General features: G+C 36.2%; 1 protein-coding gene across 1 annotated transcript in view; it reads left to right on the top strand.

Annotated features, from left to right (window-relative positions):
* Nucleotides 1-19586, top strand: part of rassf4 (Ras association (RalGDS/AF-6) domain family member 4) — a 33196-nt gene extending 13610 nt beyond the window's left edge. The window contains exons 2-11 of the mRNA XM_015377612.1: nucleotides 1443-1500; nucleotides 1650-1725; nucleotides 12153-12259; nucleotides 13342-13421; nucleotides 13970-14139; nucleotides 14535-14636; nucleotides 14715-14766; nucleotides 14851-14972; nucleotides 16554-16651; nucleotides 19174-19586. Of these exons, the coding sequence (XP_015233098.1) occupies nucleotides 1448-1500; nucleotides 1650-1725; nucleotides 12153-12259; nucleotides 13342-13421; nucleotides 13970-14139; nucleotides 14535-14636; nucleotides 14715-14766; nucleotides 14851-14972; nucleotides 16554-16651; nucleotides 19174-19243 (930 nt within the window). The 5' untranslated portion in view covers nucleotides 1443-1447 and the 3' untranslated portion in view covers nucleotides 19244-19586. The remainder of the gene's footprint in view (nucleotides 1-1442; nucleotides 1501-1649; nucleotides 1726-12152; nucleotides 12260-13341; nucleotides 13422-13969; nucleotides 14140-14534; nucleotides 14637-14714; nucleotides 14767-14850; nucleotides 14973-16553; nucleotides 16652-19173) is intronic.
* The last annotated feature ends 1685 nt before the right edge of the window (nucleotides 19587-21271 follow it).

The following is a 21271-nucleotide window of genomic DNA, read 5'->3' as shown; positions in this document are numbered from 1 at the left end:
TATATATATATATATATATATATATATATATATATATATATAATATAAAAAAAATAATAATAATATATATAGAAACATTTTGCATTTTTTCAAATAAGGAAAGACCCGGACTTGTATTTATCACCCATAGTAAATATAGCAATATCTTTCACTGCTATTACAAGTGCAAGTCTTTCTTGAGATTTTCTTTGACCAGCTTTGTACATCTTCGAGGTCTTTTGTTGCTAAAATGTTATAAAATATAATTGTTAAAATAGTTCAAGTTTGTAAAGATTGGATGATGTGCAAGTGTGATCAGGAATTTTACAGCTTTGAGAAATTGTCAAACAATTATAGTTTAGTACTTTGCTTTCTGTCATTCTCCAACATGAGTAGGTTTTGATCTACACCAGTCCACTCTTGTCTTACTGGAAGGTTAACCTCCATTTGTTTACCTTTTTTTTTATATATATATATATATACATCTACGTTTTCATTAAATGCTGCCCTGTGTTTAGTGTCATCCACTTTTATCTACAATAAATATTTTTACTGTCTCTGCTGAAATAAAATATCCCCACAGCATGATACTGCTACTTCTGTGTTTCACAGTGGTGTTCAGTTGTAGACTTTCACAAATTGCATCTGAGTAAACTGAAAATGGGACTTGTTGATTTGCTTTCAATTGTGGCTTTGTTCTTTTCACTCTTTCATAAGGCAGCATAAAATGTGTAGCTCTTTTATTATACCAACTAAACCTGGGGTCACCAACCATTTTTAAGCTAAGAGCTGGTACTGACTTATACAAAGGGCTACAATTACCATGGCTATGAACTGCAAGTGTCAGATTTCACTGGAATGTAATGTGTAACAAATATATATATATTTTTTTTTACACATTGTCATTTTCAAATCACTATAAATGCATGTGTGATTTAAAAAGAAAGCAACTGAAACATATATATTATATATTGCTATCAGACTCTGCTCACAGGTGAGTTGTGCTTTTATAGAAGAGGCTTAAGGGGGCATCATGTGGCCCTTGAGGGCACCCTGGTGCCCATGAGCTCCGCGTTGGTGACCCCTAAAAAACTGCTGATCTCCACAGCTCCTTCAGAGTTACCACAGACCTTTGGTTTACCTCTTTAATTGATCCAGCCTTTTTCCAGGTGTGGGCCATGTTTTAGTAGAATTTACTTTAGTTGTACTGTATTCTTTTTATTTTAATTTCAGGGACTGAACAGAGCTGTTCCATTTTTTTTTTACATTTCTTTTGTAATCTGAAAGAATAATTCTGGTAACAAAAATTCAAGTTTTAGCTTGAAATGTGATCAAATACAAATAAGTTTACGATGTTTTGCATACACTGTCCTGACTTTGTTTGCTGCCTTTTTTAAATGACCTTTGTATCTTTATATCTCCATTTTAAAGTTAAATAAACTTTTGTGTCTCATTCTTTCTAGAGACAATGTGTGACCGTCAGACCTTTGTGAAACTCAGTGAAGAGAAGCGCATACCAAAGTAAGTTAGGGAACACAGACAATAAATCAAAGTCAAGATGTTGATTAGAGATAATGTGCTTCTGTAAAGGGCTGGTGCCACCAGGGCCTTCATTGTTGGCGTATTAGCACTGAAGTTAGCACTAATCCAGCCTTTGTGTTGACATTCAGGTCTGACATCCTGTCACTGCTGAGAACCTACAACTGCTATCATGAGGGAAAAAACTTTCAGCTGCGGACTCGTGAGGTAAGGATGATGTTGTGCTGTTGGAAATGCAAGGATAAACAGCAGAGAGCTTATTTAAACTGATGCACACAATTAAATTACGTGTAAACATGCCGAAGCATATAGAAATATAACAGATATGAAAACCAAGCAAACCACTGTACTGACTTTGAATGTTGAAACAAAGCTCTTCACAATTCCTGTCTTGTATCCAAACATGGCAAATTGCTGAGAAACCACAAAAAGCCCCTATATCCCTCACAATCTAAGAAAGGAGGAGAGAGACGCCCTTACCTCAGTCAGAAAACTCTCCTCTAGTAAAATTATTTCCACAGTAAGCTATTTTTCCTTTCAAAATGCTCTCATTTCTTTGGTTATTTATTTGATCATCATTTCTTGGCTTTTATGGTTTGGACTTTCCCTATATTTTCACCAGCAGTTTTTTTCAGTGAAAGCATGCATGTTTGTCTGTGTGTACTGCATAGGGGTCAGCGGTCAAGATGTGTCCCTTTTTTACACACTCAAGTTAAAAAAGTATACATATATGGCATTGTCATTTGAGGGGGAAATCCCACACAGCTGCACAGAAAGGGAAAAATCCTCATGTCAAAATGTTTGTGAGACATGAGCCACAAAGAAAACAACTTAACCACCTTAAAAGCTTAAATATCTTGTAAGATAATACTGTATGTAACCGAACCATGTCAATTCAATAGAAAATGGTTTAGCCCAGGCTGACTCAGCCCTGTAAATTACAGGAAGTTACTCCACGGATTAACACTATCTGAAGCTTTGATAAATATTTTTGAGGTTTTCTCATCTTTAAACTATGCTGATGAAAATAAATGAAAGAAGAGGTTGAATGATGTAACTTCACCCAACTTTAATATAAACTTCCTTTTTCATTATTTAGCTTCTTTAGTGATTTATTCATGAAGTGGTTTCATTTTTTTTTAAAGTTTACTTGTCATAATTAACTGGGGAGATGAGAGCAAATAATAAAAAAACAATAGTATAATAGAAGGATAACGGTAAATGTAAGATTGTGCTGTCTTGGACTTCAAGAAATCTGACCAATATATGTAAGATCTTTAGTGTGTTTAAAGAAGAGTCCAAAATGTTGTTTGTTCAATGATTTTTTTATGGGGTAAAGTAGATGTAGACTATATTGGACTGGAAGTAGTGGCTGTTAATCAAGTTATTCAACCCAACTAGAGCTTGACAATGGTTTATCAGACTCGTTAAAGTCCCGTTTGAGGCAGAAATTGGACCCTTCCAAAAGTTGTCGTCCTGATATTTACTTTTGTCCTGTTTGGTTTTTTACACTTCTAATATAGAGATAGCTCTAAATATAGATCTAAATAAAGACACCTTACCCAAATGTGTGACTACCATTCAAGTCAGGATAGAAGCATTCCATATAACCTTTAAAAAGGACTAATTTTACACCATCTTGTTTTATGTTTATATTGCTTTTTAGGAGCCATATATCTTCCTCTAATCTTTTAAAGTGGTCTAATAAGATTTACTGTTTTACTTTTGGTGATAAAATTCTGTTTAATTTTTTATTTTAATGTCATCTTTCTTTGCAAAAATGATTCAATATAAGTTTGCTGCTAAATTGTTTTTTATTGTTCATGAGACTGATTTATCACATGATTTAAAGAAGCCGCATAAATTGAGCTGTGCAGCTTCACATAACTGAATTAATGGTTTTATTGTAATAAAAAGGAATATTAAGGTCTAAAGCTATGTGAAACCCAAAAAATATGAATAACAAGACTGATAAAGATTATTTGTATTGTAATGTATTTAAACTCGGTCGTTCGCCTTTTGCATGATTTGTGGATTACTGTGGTGCATTATGAGGTTGTCACTCTGGCTCTGCTGAGACGTTAAAGATGTCTTCCTGGCTTTAATATTGCGAATTCCTCAATTCTCCTCTTAATGATGAGCAGTAGCAGGCTTCTGAATGGCTGAGCTCCTCCCCCTATACCTAAAGAAGTGCCTTGCCACCATGCACTGGATGCTCATTTCTTGTATCCAGATTTCATGACCATATGTGAGTGTCGGAACGTAAATTCAATTCAGTTTATTTCTATAGTGCCGATTCACAACACATGTCATCTCAAGGCACTTTACAGTTCACCAGATCATACAGTCAAATTGATTCAGTTTTCTATCTAAGGGAAACCAATTGATTGCATCAACTCATTGACTCGAATGTAGTCCCTCACGCTAAGCATGCTTGTAGTGATAGTGGGGGGGTGAAAACTCCCTAAAAGGAAGAAACCTCCAGTGGTAAACAGATCAGTAAATTGCGAGCATTACCCAATGGCTTCGTTTTTGTTTTTTTTGTTGATTCTGGTGGTTGATTCTACGCTCTACTCACCCCTCTCATGAACAAAACCTGGAGGTGATTATATCCCGCCACTTGAGGCAGGAACTCCTGTTTGGAGCAGGCAAATCACCCTTTTCCATTTGAGAGCAATGAAATCAGACTTGGAGGACCTGAATTTCATCAGGTTTCACGGGTTATTGAGGTTTGTATGCTTTGGTTAAAAAAAGCATAATTTCAACCATAAAATACTGCACTGTGTTGGTATCTAAACCAGATTTATTTTCCAGATTATCCACTTATATCTGGAGAATATCTGCTCCAGATTCAGCTGATTCAGAGGAAGTAAGGACTTAGTCATTGGATATTTTGTGGATATAAGGGTTAAACCATTGCTCAGCAGTAACATTCTTTGGTTATGCATGCCTGCCCAAAAGCCAAAGTTTGGAAAGTCCTTTTGGAAAGTTCTAGTAAACATGGAGACCATTTGGATTGTTTTGGATGTAACACACGTGTAAGATCGTCTCTCATTCCTAAACAGAGTGCTCTGTGTAAGCAGGTGGTGCATGGCAAGAAGAAACAGGTTGACATTGGAGGAATTGAAAGTTAACAAGATTGATTAGATTATAATCAGGTCAGGTGATGTAGGCTAGTCATTTAAGAGCGGGCGTGTCAGGAGGCCTGACTTTGCAACTGTGATTTAAAGCAAATGAACCAAACCTCTTTGAGAAGGGAGCAAGCTCTTACATGCAGGACTGCTCATTATAAGCTGTAATACTGAAAGTGTTTCTGAGCGCTGAAGGCCCCAGTTGATTTAGTATTAAAACTAACACAGTCTGGCTTCATCACAGATGAATTCTTCGGTGACATTTCTTTAAGAAAACTGCTGTTAATTTTGATTAAATTTTTTTCCTGCTTAAAGATAAACTTACCACTGAATTAGTCCCTGATTTATTCGATCACTAAGAAGCTATGTGTTAACTTAAAAGAAAATGTATTTTTATCATAAAAGTCATCCAGGTCATAGTCATTCCAGATGACATGCAGAAGCTCTAAAAAAAAACTGGAGGGTACCACATTAATCTAAAACATTTTAGCTGACATGAAGCAGTGTGTATGTCTTGCATTTTTATAACAGGTGTAGAACACTGCCTTCCTATCTTTTCTTCCGTCAATATTTACAACCTCTTGCTCTATTGAATGAAGATAACTTGCTATGGCTATGACTCATAAGGTGCTGAAACACAGAAGTGACTTGGCCTTGGACTCCCTTCTACATATAATACTAAAAAAGCACTAGGATAGCACAGAAATCTACCAAGCAGTACATTTTGCCCCAAATTGGGACTTACACCTAAAGCTAAAACTTACACATGATCTGGATCTTAATCACAATGTATTATTCCTTGGCATGAGGGACACCTCTGACAGACAAACACACAAACTCTTAAAACATAAGCTCCTTGGCAGAGGTAATTAAGCTGCCAATAACTCTGCAGCTCCCCCTCGTGGCTATGTGTAGTATGTCTGGATTCAAGTTTTAACAGGACCACTAGATGACAGTAGAGTTATTGCTACAAGTTTAGCTCGTTTGGATTGTTTTTTATAGTACACAGCAGAAACAGTTGAGCATTAATCATATTTGTTATTATTATTATTATTTATTCGGTGAAAGATTTGGTTATTAAAGAAACCTAATAGCCCCAGGAGTATTTTACTGTGTGCTTTGATACTTTTGGTTCATATAATTTGTATTGTATGTTAAATTTGACCAAATGTTAATTATATATGTTGTTAAAGGATTTTACTCCTAAACTTAGATAAAAATGTCCAATAAGTTCTGTTCAATGTTGTTTTAGTTATGTTATACATACGTGGAAACTTTGATGGAAACATATACGTTTTCAGATATTTTATCAGTAATATGTTTATAATTTATTTTAGAATAGAATTTTTTTTGAAATTTACATTAAATCACAATTTACAAACTTATGGTCCAGTTTACTCCATGACTTCAAATATTTAAAAAAAAAACCAGAAAATTACTCTTGAATCTGCTCTCTTATAAAAATTTAAATAAAATAAGTTAATGAAATAAATGTTAGGAAACAATTTTCACCTGATATTTTTTTTACCTGAAGTTTTAAAGATTCTAGTTAACATAGGTTTTTAGACGTCCCTTTGTTCATTAAACCTTTAAAAATGCTTTTGGGGCATGACAACAACAAGAAACATACAGTAACAATCATTAAGGAAAAAAACAATTAAAACATAAACAATTTCTTTTTGATATATTAGGATTTTATTAGAAACAACAGCTTAAGAGTTCATAGAATATTAAACGTAAACATATAGGTCTCATAGAGTCCTTAGTAAATAGAAATAAATAGGTTGAATTTGCACTATTATTATGAGCCATGGTGGAGCAGTTATTCCTGAGGTTCCTTCAGAATTTATTTCTTCACTCCATCAAAGTACCCACATTATGTCCAACAACAAAAATGTCTCTCTTCAAGTCCTTATTTGTCCAAAGAGCCAGTCCATGGGGTCTTTGCCCCGGCAGTCTTGTTCTCTGCTCATCTTGAGTGAAAACTCCTCTGTGCTGTGTGTGCACAGACTGGAGGCTCTAGAAGTCCTCGGTGTGCGTGAAGACACACGTGCAGCTTTTGAGAGCTGACGCTGCCTGGGTGACCTCTGGAGTCTGACGGGGCCGTAACTCGGGCCCTCTACAGGTCGCGCTAGTGCCTGGATGCTGGACATGTAGTCCTCAAAAGAGTGGGAGCTCTGAGATGGTTTCAAGGAGGTGGGATGGACAGGTAGCTCCTCCAGTGTCTCTGTAATTGTGGGTAATGGAGGCAGAGACAACAGCAACCTCCTGTTTTTCATTCTGTAGAAATAAGAGGAAAAATACAAATGTTAGTTTGAGGGTTTTCACTAACCAAAAGAATTATGATCATTTTTATTCTTTTTCTTAGTTCTTAGCTAAAATATTTTTCAGGGAAAAACCCTTTAGTTCTGTGTTTCCAATGATTAAATTGTAACATTTTAATAGTTTCTTACAAAATAAAGAGAGAAAAGGAAGAAATCTCCTCACCTTCAGTGTTTCTGTTTGTGCTCCTTGAAATACAGCAGTGAAATAAGTGCTGTGTGATCCTTGAGCGTAGTATGAGTGGTCTGGAGAATGCGTCCAGGCTTTATAGGCGGGCTGCAACACAGTGATTAGCCGCTTTATCCAAAAATAGCCAGGCTGACCTTACTCGCATCTGTGTGATTCAGTGCGAGCGTATACATTTGAGGGTGTGTCCTGCATGCTCAGGAAACTCAGGAGTGGTGGATTAACAGAGTGCAGCTGGGCTCAGTGTTTACATAGCAGAAACAATGAAAGCCTGTTTGAACCAAACATAGATGAAATGTTTCTGGTCCATGTTTGGCCTGGAGGTGACTTTTTAAATTCTGTTTGGCAAAAAAAATTAAATCAAAAACAAGATAACTTAATGGATTGGATATTCTCTTAGTGGAACACTCATTTTAATTATTTTTGATAGAAAACCATGACAGAGCTAGATTTCTAAAGTTAAAAAAAGTTTTATCAACAGATATCCTGGCAAATGAAAATTAAAAACTTATAGGCATGCAGTTATGAACTTTATAAATGCCCTTTTATGCTGAGGCTATAATCAACCCATTCTTTGTAAGATTAAATATTCTGTCTGGTAAAATAATCAGAAACCCTTATAGATTGTTTATACCATGTTTTGAGAGTGGCATGTACCCCCCTTTTTTCTTTTATTCAGGTTTTATGTAACACCCAAATAGATTTAATAAAACAAATTCAATGAATAAGGAAATCCCAGAATACACATAAACAAGGAAAAAGGAAGGAGAATCTCAGGAGACTCTGGAATCACGGGTCTACAGAAGAAACAAAGACAAATTCACAGAAAACGGAATGTTAAAACACCGGGATATGATTCCTAGATCATTTCATTGATTAATTATAGCTAAATCAGTGAGGACTATGAAATGAGTAGGAGAAAAACAATCTCAAGAATCTCAAATCTTGATTAGAAACTAATTTGAATACAAATTCATAGTCCAATACTGCAAACTTTATAGTCCATATCTTTTTTATTTTCTTTAATAATGTTAATCTTCTTAAAAGTTTTCTATAAAAGCCAGAATAATTCATTATAGTCCTGTTGACAGATTGTTCTGTGAATCTCTGCAGCTTCTCATGAGTTATCATGTCTCTTGTGATTGCTGCTTTTTTACATTGACCTTTTGTGACGAGTGTTTTTGTAGAGCTTTGATGTTCTGTGACTTTTGGTTGATGGCAGTTTCTATGAAGGTTTGCTATTGTGTTATCTTTATTCAATTTTCAGATGATGGAATAAAGTTTGCTTTATACAGTATGTACCAATTTATATGTACTGTCAGAATCCACAACTTCTCCATCACCTTGAGCATGCTGAGCCCCCTCCTGTTTACTCTGCTGATATATGAACGCAAGGCAAGACAGCTCAGCTCTAATATCATGAAGTTTAAAGATGACTGAGCAGTAGTGGGATGCACAAACAATGATGAGCCCACATAAAGAGAAGAGGTTGGATAGCTGGTGCAGTGTTGTAGAACAATAAACTGCATAAATGTGAAGAAAACTAAGGAGATGGAGGTGGATTTCAGACAGGACAAGACTCCTCTTCATCCCCGTACCTCAGAGGAGCAGCTGTGGAGGTGGTCTCCAGCTACAGGCACCTGACTGTGTTTATCCACTGACCTCACCTGGTGGGCCAACACTTCCATCAGCATATCTACTTCCCCAGGAAACTTTGGAACGCTGGACTCAGGAGCTCAGTCTTGAGGAACTTTTATCGATGTGTGGTGGACAGCCTTCTCTGAAAGATTTAATTAGTTTTGACATTTTCATTGGTTTTTATTTCATTTGAACTTCTGATTTTCAATAACATCTCAGTTTTCATTTGTTTTCAGTATTTTTTTAGCTAGTTTTGTTTCATCAAGTTCATCGCATCTTTGCTGTTTTTCTCTAGGTAGTCTACACAGATTAAATTAAATTATTTACTAACGCATTTTCAAAGAAGTTTTCAAACATTTCTTCAATTAGGGCTTCTGTTTTCTTCATGTTTCCTGTGATTAAGAAAGGGGTAAACAGTCTGATCACACATCACCTGATCAGCCTGACTTTTTTACTTATAAAAACAAATTTCTATCTTATCTGTTTAACTTTTGTGTTGAGATCTCTGTGAAGAACTGATTGAAACAACTGAGACCTGTGTTGAAAGACCCGTATTGTATTGTGTGGTAATGACTTAGAAATGGTGGTTATATAACAAATGTTTTTAAAAAGGGGGGAATAGATAGCCTTTTCAGCCTTTATGACATTTACAGTTAGGGTGCTTTTTCTTCCTTTTTCTTGGAAAAAGTATGAATGGTTTGATTAGTTGTTCGCTTTTGCCAAACTATTGAGATCAAAATATTTTGTCCTAATTCCTACTCAGTGCATATTAGTCACTAGATGTATATCAGTAGATCAGTTTGTAGATCAGTCTTAAACTATTTTTATTTAGAACTGTGGCAGTGACAGGTCAGGGTGCATTGGGGCCTCTGATGATCTCTTGCATCCCTGACCTCGATTGGTGCTGCGCTGGTTTAGATGCAGGCTGGGTTTGGAAGGTCATAATATGGTTCTCCTTTGCTTGTGGTTCCAGTTCTTGTTTGACTGGGATGGAGGTGTAGGGATAGCACGAGGGTCACCTACAGCTTCATGAGTGAGGTCTTGTTTTTTTCCGAGCAAGGACCACATCCTACAGTGTTGGCCTTTAATCAGGTTTCCAATAGGATGTGTTGGTCCTAGCCCTTGGCTGTAGGGGCTACCTTGGGCATCCCTACCTATTAACCTCTCAGGGGTTTGAGCTAGCCTGGTTAGAGTGACTTATTTAAGTATGGCTTAAATGAGTCTGGAAAAGAGCGGATAAAACTTGATTTCAAAAGCAGGACTAACAGAGTCGGTGGAAACAGTTTAGAACTAATCAGATAACTACATCTGTGAAACAAATTATTGTAGAAAAAAAACTTCTTACAGCAACCAGTTGTTGAAATTTTGATGATATAAACATTTGGGGAGAAACATTTAGAAAATGATATCAAAAAACATTGTTCCCTTGGAGCTGCAGTCTTGATGGTGGCGACGGTGGCGTTGGATGTAGGAGTTGCCCTGAAATGGAAGGATTGACGGTTCAAGCCCTGACTCCGACTTTCAGTGTCTTGGGTAGACACTTCACCTGCATTGTCTACTGATGGTGGTCAGAGGGCCCGGTGGCGCCAGTGTATGGCAGCCCCGCTTCTGTCAGTGAGCCCCAGGGCAGCTGTGGCTACAATGTAGCTTGCCACCATCAGTGTGTGAGTGTGTGCATGAATGGGTGAATGAATGTAGTGTAAAGCACTTTGGTCAAGTCTCCTGACTTGAATAAAGGTGCTATATAAGTATATGCCATTTACCATTTACCATTGACTGTTGCATTATGGGCCTGCCTTCCAACTGACTTATACCCTATGTTAGTATATCTGCCTGCTCAGGCTAGAACTGAGCCTTACCCTCCTTGGACCAATTCACCACGTACAGTATGCATGTGTGCTGTGTAATACCGGGTATCCAAGTAAATACAGAGTCAGTGTTGCCAATGTCGATACCTGTTTTTTATATATAAGCTTGATGTATCATGAAACTATTGACATTTTTATTTTATTATTTTTACTTTACTATTACAAATGATCAATGGAACATTAACCAATCAAGGTGTTAATGCAATGTGTAATGTGTAAAACTAAAATCTTAAGATGATCAAACAAAATTAGCTCACCACAACAAATATTGGTTGTTTGTCTGAGCCAAGTGATGATACAAGACGGTGACGAGAGAGGAGGGGAGGGGGAGCAGCGAAGTGCTGTGACACAGACTGGGAGACTTTGGTGAAACTGTTCTGGGAGGTCTTTGCTGGTTGGTAGTAGGTGGTCTTACTGATGAGGGTTGGTGTAGGCCCTGGGTTGTCAATGGGACTGCTTCATGGGCCTTGAGTGGGTGGATCAGAGGACCTCTGTGCCCTCACCTGTTCCTTTTTGGCCTGGGGGCTATAGCTCCTTAATTCACTAACAAATTTAGTCAACATGGTTTCCCAAGAACACATTGTTGCACCAGGGGGTGCATTTGTCTGTCCTAAGCTGCTGGGGCCTTCTAGAGCTGGATCCACCTTTTCTTTGTTGAGTATTTCTGGTGAAGAATCTCAGTCATCCAGGTCATAGTCATTCCAAAAAAAAGCTTAAAACAATCCACTGGACCTTTTTTCCAAAGTCCAAAGTACCAAAGTTGGAAACAGAGTCCAGTGGATTGTTTTTAATTTTTTTTTTTTTTTTTGTTGGGTAATGTGTTTTGCAGGCGTTTTACCATTGTTACTACTCTGACAACTGGGCACGTCCAGGTGCCTACATACAGTCAACACTAATAAACCTATTTTTACACATACAGTCACTCACCCACACAGACCGAAAAACAAATCATCCAAATAGTTCAAAGTCATGCAAAGGCAGGTTACTATTACATCAATGTGTGCTTTTGACACTGGATCATCATTCAATTAGGATTCCATGTTTTTTGTAGAGCTAATCTGTCCTGGCATGTTAGGCAATCACCTTCTTTATATGATATGCCTAAAATGCAACAACAGTACACATAAAAAAAAAAGAAAGAAACAATATTTCATTCTGAATGGTGATACATTTTATTTTCTGAAATTAGATTTATGTATGTCAAATGATTAGCCTCCCCCTGCATCTACAGTACGTGACCTAGAGCCATTCGTTGTTTTGTTCTTTTCTGATGGTGCCTCAGACATGACTTCCCCCCCGCACTGTGGAAAAAAGGGGTGTCCAACCTCACAGATTTTTCTCCAGTTTTCAAGGCCTTACTATGCAGCTGTATGCGACTGTTTCAGCACGTACACCTCAAAATGAGCCGACATGGCAGTCAGCCAAGCAGGATATCCTCCATGAACATTGCTGCATTTTGTCATTGTTCTGTGTGCTTTTCTTTGTGCAGGAGGATGGAGAGCTCATCTTAGAGGGGTTGCTGAATATTTACTGGGGTCTTCGCCGGCCAATAAGACTTCAGATGTTTGATGACAACGAAAGATTTCGGCTTAACAGGTTAAGCAGTCTGATTCATACTAATATACAGCTGCCTTAATGGCCTAAACTAACAATAGAGGATCTTATGAGAGCAACACTCTGAACAGGGCAACTCTCATATTAGTTGGCAACCCAATTATTTTATTATGTGAAATAAAGATACAAAAAAAGGTTATAAATGAAAAAAAATAGCTTTTTTATATAATATAATTTAAACAGCAATAAACTCACTAAAATGGTTAACTTATTGTAAAGAAGTTGTCTCAGCTGCCACCATAGTTGTAGAAGAATAGACATATCATGTAAAAAAAGGGAACTTTGCTGTGCTATTTAATATTTTCTTTTTTTAAGTCTGACCAGTTCAGTGATGTAATTTGTTTTCTGTAATATCTTTATTGAACAAACAAAAAAAAAACTTAAAGATATTGCTAGAATAATATAGATGTTGTATTTTAACAGGATATAATACAACTTTTCCAAAACACAAAACAACCAGAAAAGGCTTGCATTAAAATCACATAATAAAAGTCTGGTACAGACATCAGTGAAGCAACAACAAGACGAAGATGACTAACCTGTCAAGGCGTGATCTAAAAGAAGCCCAAATATTTATATAAAATGTTAGATTTGATACAGAAATCAAAATAAGTTTTTCAAAGATTATAGTCACAGAAATGTTTATTTGTATGATATTAAAAGGCAGTCATAGCTGAGTGAAACAAAGGTTGTCTGTGGATGCTTTAGCCACACAGCTTAAATGTTTCATTAGCAACAAAATTAGTATTTGGTTGCTTTAACCTTATTAATAAATAGGATGCACTAAACATTTGGTTACCCTGAAATTATTGAGTTTTAGTTTGACACAATGAAATTTTACTCTTTTTTTAGATTTTTTTAGACATGAAAACTTGAAATGATATTAATACTATAAGAGACGGATAATTTTATTATATTTGTAAGTTCTGTGATACCCAAGAAACAAGCAAATGGCCTTAAGTGCTGAACAATTTTAAAAGTAATTTGTCAAGTGCAAAAAAAAAATGCTGATTGGGCACAAATTTAAGATTAAAATAATGAGGTAGATTTTTTTTTTTTTTCAGGAATGAAATATCTACTGTGGCAAAGCAGACATCTGCAGAGTCCAACAATAACTCCCTGAGCAGAGCAGGGAGGCCAGCTGGTGAGCATAAACACGTGCAGTCACCCCTTTGCCCCTCCCAACACAAACCTGCTGGATTAACATAGATTACACGAGGAAAGAGATTAAAACCTCACATGCGCTTCAATCAGCACGTCTTGTGGAAAGCTTGGCTCACGTGTTATACTGTATGTTATCTCTATCCCAGCTAAAGCATCAGATCAGATCAGTAACACATGATAAACAAAATTAGACTACTTATGCCCATCACAGTAGCTTTTATTAGCAGTCTGTTCAGCTTCCTGTCCCTTACGACAGATAACAGAGTATACTCTATTTTTTCTGATTTTATTTGCATGTCTTGACTCAATGAGCTTTATTTATCCCACATCCATTAGTGAATAATATAAACATTTGATTAAAATGTGAATCATTTCAATGACTTATACTTATTTTATATCTCTCTACTGAATTTTGATTTTATGATGTCATTCAAACCTCTGATGGACTATTTTAGAATTGTTGTAGTAATGTCACTTTACGAAATATATGTAAACAGATTAGAGATCTGGTTTAAATGTAACTTTTAGATAGCGATAATGTTGGACAAGAGGAAGAGGACTCCCCTCAGCTGCTGAGGACCAGGAGTGATGCTTCCTTCATGCGTGTTCAAAGGAGGTCAAACACCCATACTGCCAGAGACCTGCAGCGCCTGAGAACACACAGGTTCTCAATCAACGGTCACTTCTACAACCACAAGGTACAATAAACAAAACACACCCAATAAGTCATGCCCTCATGTTAATGTATCCCCCCTGCTGACATATCCCCAGGTGCACAAGGGCGGCGGTTTCCTCTGACTGTACTTCTACTAAGTTTCATAATGGTCTGCCCTGGGCCAGCTTTAATATGTGTAACACAAAAAAAGCTTAAGACAAAGTTACCCTCATTAGCTTCTACTTGATTCAGCAGGAGCTAATGTTGATGTTGAACACAGTCCAGCTGCAGATGAAGGGATATCCTTTCTCTCTTTGCTTTCCTGGCCAAAATGTCCGAGATGTTCATGTTCAGGAACATGCACTCAACGTTACAAGTGTACTAAAACATAGTGTACTTTACCAAGATGTAAACTGATTGATCTTTCTCTACATTTAGACGTCTGTTTTCACCCCAGCTTATGGTTCAGTCACTAATGTTCGCGTAAACAGCTCAATGACGACCGGACAAGTGCTCAACCTGCTGCTACACAAGTTTAGGGTGAGCAGAGATCCTCGAAACAGTTATTTCTATTCAGATAAATGATTTATAAAATGATTTATATTTGTTTTGTTTAAGGTTGAGAATAATTCTGAAGACTTTGTCCTTTACATGGTGCATGAATCTGGGGGTAGGTCTGTTATTACTGTGCTTTTTTTGTAGCTTTTTCAAGGTTTATAAGCAGATTTTTTTCCCTTTGTCTCTGACCTTTTAGAAAGGACACGACTGAAGGATGATGAACACCCTTTGGTGACTCGTGTGCTCTATGGGCCGTGTGAAAAAATCTCCAAAATCTTTATTACAGAAGTCGACCTGGGAGAGGAAGTTACGTACGATGTGAGTCTGTTTTCTTATCCCGCTCAACACAAATTATGCTTTTTTTTTTATATAATTTGATCTCAGCACAACAAAAAAGTGGGCCAATGATGAATAGTTGGGTTAAATTAGGAAACTGATGAATGACATCCTGTTTTGGGACAGATCTAACAATGGACTAAGGAGATTGAATATCTATTGTGTTCCTGTTGGATATATTCTGTGCTTTGAAAAAGCTTTCTTCTCCTTTAAATGTTCCACATTTTGCTATGTTAAAACCCCAGTCTTCAAATTTATGTTCTCATTTTATTCAATATATAAACACAAATTATTTTATACATATTGATTTGATGGAAAATGATCAAAATTTTAAATATTTATTTTTCTAATAAAAACCTAAACAGTGAGGAGTCCATTTGTATTCTGCCCCTTTTCTGTGATATCCCGAAATAACATCCAGTAGCATATTACAGACTAAAAAGTAATACTTCATCAAAAGTTTAGGAAATAAAGACCATATGTGTGTAATTAGTTTACATGAAAGGTTTGACACAATTGTCAGACTTCTTTACTTATCGCCCCTAAATAAAATCCAATGCAACCAGTTGTTTAACTAGTAAGCAGAGACCACCTGTGTATAATGTTATTCTCAGTCTAAATACAGGTCTTCCATAAAGGCTTCAGATGATTAGGAAATGAAGATAAGTATAAAAAAAAACAATGTAACACAAGGTGGCCAGCAGAAAGGTCAGATTAAGGTCGTGGAAAAGTTTAAAGCTAGTCAGATTATCAAACAATATGCAAACTTTTTAATTTGAACATCTCATTGAGTTCAACCAGCAACTGTTAACCCGCCATGATATGGCCTTCCATGTACATGAGCAGGTCAGCAAGAGGAGCGTTTATGACAGAAGTCAAGAGACCTTTAGGTGCTGCAGAGATCAGAGACTCAGATTGGATAAGGTGTATGCCACAAAGCTACATTTTATGGATAGGTGACAAGAAAAAGTCCTTTTGAAAAAAAAAAAACATTGCACACCATCCCACTTTAAAGAAAAGTGGTGACAGCATTGTGCTGTCAGGCTGCTGTTGTTTTAAGAAAGGACAGGAAGTTCAAAGTATATTCCGTAAAAGTTCAAAAAATATCCACTGGATATTATATAAAGTATATTGGATGATAAATGACAAAAACAAAGAAATGGAGGAAGAAAATCTGGATTTAGACTTGAGCTGAGGTTCAATGTCCAGCAGAAGACTCGCAGGACAAAGAAAAGAGAATAATCTAAAAACAGGAAAATCTTAGAGACTTTCAAAAATGTGTGGCTGTGTTGAAGGTTCAGCTTTTGGCATGATAATGACTCTAAACATATGGTTTCAAAAAGGATATTTTAGATCAATGCATTGTTTTGAGTAAAATGGCTTAGTCAAAGTCAAGATGTCAATCCAATAGAGAACTTCTGAATGATTTGGGCATTCTAAATATTGTCCCTTAATGTTTAAAATGTCATTTTGTGAGTGTAGAGTCCTATAATATCCTATAATAATATGAGAACCACACAAATATCTCCTTTACATTTCCATTTGATTTCTTTTCCCTTACAGGTTGCTCAATACATCAAATTTGAGATCCCTGTTTTGGACAGTTTTGTGGAGAAACTCAAAGAGGAAGAGGAACGTGAAATAATCAAACTGACCAAGAAGTAAGTAAATAGTAACTGCTTAGCAAAATACATTCATGAACTATAGAATTTACTGTGCATTATGTAAATCTAATACATGTCTCACATTTCTAGACTTTACATAAGAAAGGTCCAGCATGGCCCCACAAGTGAAATGGGAAAAATTGTGTTTTTTAATGTTTTTTTTATTAACACATAATAGCCATAATGTTTGAAGAGTCATATTTTGTTATGAACAGATTTCTAAAGATATGACTGGAGGTTTATAATACTCTTATATTTGTGTATGGTTCCATGTCAAAAACTCATTTATTTAACCCCTTGTGTACCCAGAGATTAATATTTATTAAATGGTCTGTGTCTTTGCTGCAACTTTATCATTTATGAATCTAAATTAAATCTTTATATTTTTGTTTATTCTGTGCAAAGGTAGACATGTGTTATTCTGCACTTCTGTTACCTAGTTTTTGTCCTTATGTCCTCTCTTTCGGATGTTAGCAATCGAAAAAAAAAAATCTTAATAAAACATTTTAAATAAATGTCAATCAAACTCATTTGTACAGGGACAGATAAAACATTTCAATTAACCAGACATTACCCACAACATATCAGACTCACTAACACTTTTAGATAACTATTTTCATTAATTTAGAATGAAATTATTCACTTACTTGTTTTATAGTAAACTGCACTTGCACTATTCACCATTGTTTGCTCCATTTCCCTCTGAGAACAGAGGAGCCAACTTGTTTGGTCTCACAATGAACCACGGAATACAATTGGTTACATTACAGCAGACTGAGCCTTCCAACCAGGGAAAAAGAAGGCTGCATACAAAGTAGTCTGTTGCTGAATTCGAATTCATGAGCTGTGTCCTCCGAAGGCCAGATTTTCGTCGGCCGATTACATCATAGCGCGGCGCCGAGGTCTGTTCGGATTGCAAGACTCCTCGCATGCAGCTGATACCAATGCAGCCTTCTTTTTGCTCGTTTTGAAGGACAGGTCCGGTGTATCCTACGTAGCCTTGGGTATCCCATGATTCATTGCAAGTCCAAGCAAGCCGGCTGCTCCGTGCTCAATTAATGAAAATAGTTGTTTTAAATGCTTATTGAGTCAGATATGTGGTGGGTAATGTTTAGTTTATTGAAATGTTTTTATCTGTCCCTGTGTAAATGGGTTTGGCGGATATTTAAGGACAGATTTGCACCATGTTTTTTCTCCCACACTGTTTACATTTGATCACTGCTGTACAGTACTTTAAGAAATAGAAATGTCATGAAAGCTGTACAAAACAAAATTTCATTTTGTATACACTCTGTGTATACAAAATGATAATAAAAGTTGTCCAAATCTAGGATTCCAATATATTTGCAGTGTTGGGGACTATAAATCTGATACGATTCAACTATTTAAGCTCCTCGAAAATGTTATTAAAACCCAGAACAGCAGTGAGAAGTTCGGTAATCATTCTATTACTGGGTCTGCATCCTTGGAGGATGCAGCCTCTAAAATCGAACACGCCCTCTGAATCAAAACAGGCCACAGTGCCATGCTATGATGTAATCGGCCTATGAATCTGGGCTTCAGAGGACGCACCAGTAGTTCAAACCAACTACAAGTGACTTGAAAATCACAGTTTGACAATGCAAGGCGCTGGTTCCCATGGGAAATGCTGTCTTTCTTCAATCAAAACACTATATCTTTTTTCCACTTTGGGTAAACAAAATCAAGCAAAACTAAAAGCCCTTTAGAACTGCTTTAATGCTGTCATAATCTATAATTTAATGTACTTTCCACCCATCTGCCATAAGGAAATTTGGTGACTAGTAAATGTTTTACACCAGTAGGAGGTTCATGGAGTCATATTGATATGATGTTTATATTATCCCGTAATGCAGCTAATACCAACTAAACTGGCTTAAATTATATTAAGAAATTATTGAAAACAAGTTCTGATGTTTCTAGGAAAATGCTTATGTCATTGAATTGATACATTGGTGAGATTTAATTTTACAACCAGTAATGTTAATCCAAAATACCAATAGAATAAACAGAAAACACAGTGGTCAAGCTCCATATATAAGTACAATATTCATGTATTTTTCATAACAAAGTTGAAATAAATTTAAAATGGGAATACAAATCTGCAATATGGCACGCTGACCTGCAGCCTGATTTTCATTCTTATAAGAAGTATATAACGTTTGGCACATGCAGTTGACATTTTAGGGGGGGAAAAACTCCCATACTCCCAGAGGATAGTTAATATTATGACTATAGGATTTTTTTTTATATTTCTATTCACAATTAAGGAATATTATTACCAGGACTCAAAGACATTACTTATATGTAAACATTTCTTGAACTCCACAGGAACTCTTAAATCCACTGACAAAAACCATACATACAACATCCAGAAGGACAAAATCCAAACCTGACCTAGCCTTTTAAGCAGATTTTACATTTTTAACCATTTACTGGACTTTAATAATATTATGAATCTTTCTCTTTGATATTAATTGTGTGTTTTTTTCATCCTGCAGGTACAGCGCTCTGAAATCTATGATACTGCTTCAGCTTGAAGACAGAGATCTTAGCAGTGACAGAGTATGACTGTTTGTGTTTATATGACATACTGTTTGTGAGTGGATGTGTGTGTCTATAAAAAAAGGAAAGGGTAGACAATACACTAATGACTGTTGATTTACTTTGGCAAGATTATCCGATACTGTAACGAATGTAAAACTGAACAAGTGCTTACCGTATATTGAAATTGTACTTTATAAACCACACACCTTTTCATTTTGTTTGTATATTTTGTATCATTCATCATTGTTTTATTATCACACTTTGTATATGTGCTTTTAATATTTACACATTTGGATAAAAATCAATTCTGAAAATATTTATAAATGATGTTTTTGTACTCCTTAAACATTTAATAAATCCTGCTGATATTTGTGCTGAATGCTGATGGTGAATCTCTCCTGGCACAAAACATTATAACCACAGTGAGTTCAAATCCCAAAGAATGTAAGATAATGGACCAAACACTTTTTTATTATTTCCTTGACTTCCATGAAAAGATTATCATTGTTTTTTTCTAAGTAACCTTGCCCGCCAGCTAGTTCCCATGGGATGTGTATGTGTGTCTATCAACATTACACAATAGAGGTATTCTGAGACGAGGCCATTTTCTTTTTCCCACAGTTTCACACGTGGGAAGGCTATTCTATTATTCATAGAAGCCACAGTCAGGTGACTGTTGTTAAAATTAGATTATTGTTCTACTGCTTTTAACACACATTTAGATAATTCATTTGGACTCTTTAGTAAAAACTTGAAATACATATATCAGTAGAATCAGTGATAGAAATGTCCACAAGATAACCTATTTGAAATCAGACATGTTTTACAATATATAAAACAACCTTTTTTTTTACTCACTGGCATCAAATCAGACCAAGCTTTTGCTGTTTGGAACATTGATCAGAGTAAATGCAGAACTACGTGTTCTTAAATGAGGATTTTATTACTTTAATGAAAATCACAACCTCACATAAACTAAGCGTTTAGACTTTTTTGTAGGTTATTTCATAGGTTCACATTATTTCAGTCTGTCCAGATAACTTAAAACGCTTTGATCATCTGTGTACACAGATGATGACTTTGGTATCCCTGCAATAAAGATGTGAAATGCATATCAACCTCAGAATGGAAAAATCAACTATGAAAATGAATGATTTAAACACCTATGCCAAGGCGGCCATAATGGTCTGCTTTTGCAAATCTGCTGGGCTATCTTCCAGCTCTGGGACATCAATTCCCAGAGCTGTATTCACAAAACAGAACACAAAAAACTAAAAGACAAAGCTCTCGATTTATATCTCGGTCAATGTTACCACCCTCACCTGTGGTCGTGAAATCTGGACCATGACAGAAAGAATTAGATCCTGGATTGCCGTTAACGACCGACCCTCAGAATCATAGACAGGTTTCAGATATTACGGGCTAACGATGGAACCAAACGACCCATTCATCGGTTACTATTTGCATGTTTCCAAGAGATACAAGGCTTTGTCTATATTAGGCTCAAACTCATTGCGGATCCAGACATTTGAATTGAGAAAGCTTCCTGGAGAGATGGCGAAACGTCTTCAAATCTTGGAAACCAAGTCCAGTGGATATTTTTTGAATTTTTACGGCATGACTATGACCTGGATGACTGAGAACCTACATCAGCATCTATACCTTAACTGTATTGTGGAGGATTTTCACAAATTTTTTAAAGACCTGTCCACTCCACTTTATGTAGTTTATTTAAACACTGCTTTTTATTTTCTTGATAACCCTAAACAAATTTTGAATGGAAGAAAAACCTTTTAGTATTTTCCAAGTGGTGTCTGGAACAACAGACACCAAATGGAAACATCTCTGGACTTGGGTTTTCTGTTTCTATCTAAGGGCCCTGTCACACCTTGACAATTTGGACAGCGTATGCCTGACGTCTTGCATAAATAGATTTATTTGATCGCTGTATTAACCTAGCTGCTGTTTCACACTCACCCTATGATTGATTGATTGATTGTCTTTATTGATTGATTGTCTTTATTGATTGATTGTCTTTATTGATCACAGTGG

The sequence above is a fragment of the Cyprinodon variegatus genome, unplaced genomic scaffold, assembly GCF_000732505.1.
Source record: "Cyprinodon variegatus isolate N-32 unplaced genomic scaffold, C_variegatus-1.0 Scaffold157, whole genome shotgun sequence".
Classification (NCBI taxonomy): domain Eukaryota; kingdom Metazoa; phylum Chordata; class Actinopteri; order Cyprinodontiformes; family Cyprinodontidae; genus Cyprinodon; species Cyprinodon variegatus.
The sequence above is the reverse complement of the archived record's forward strand: the minus strand, read 5'-3'. Positions and strand labels throughout refer to the sequence as shown.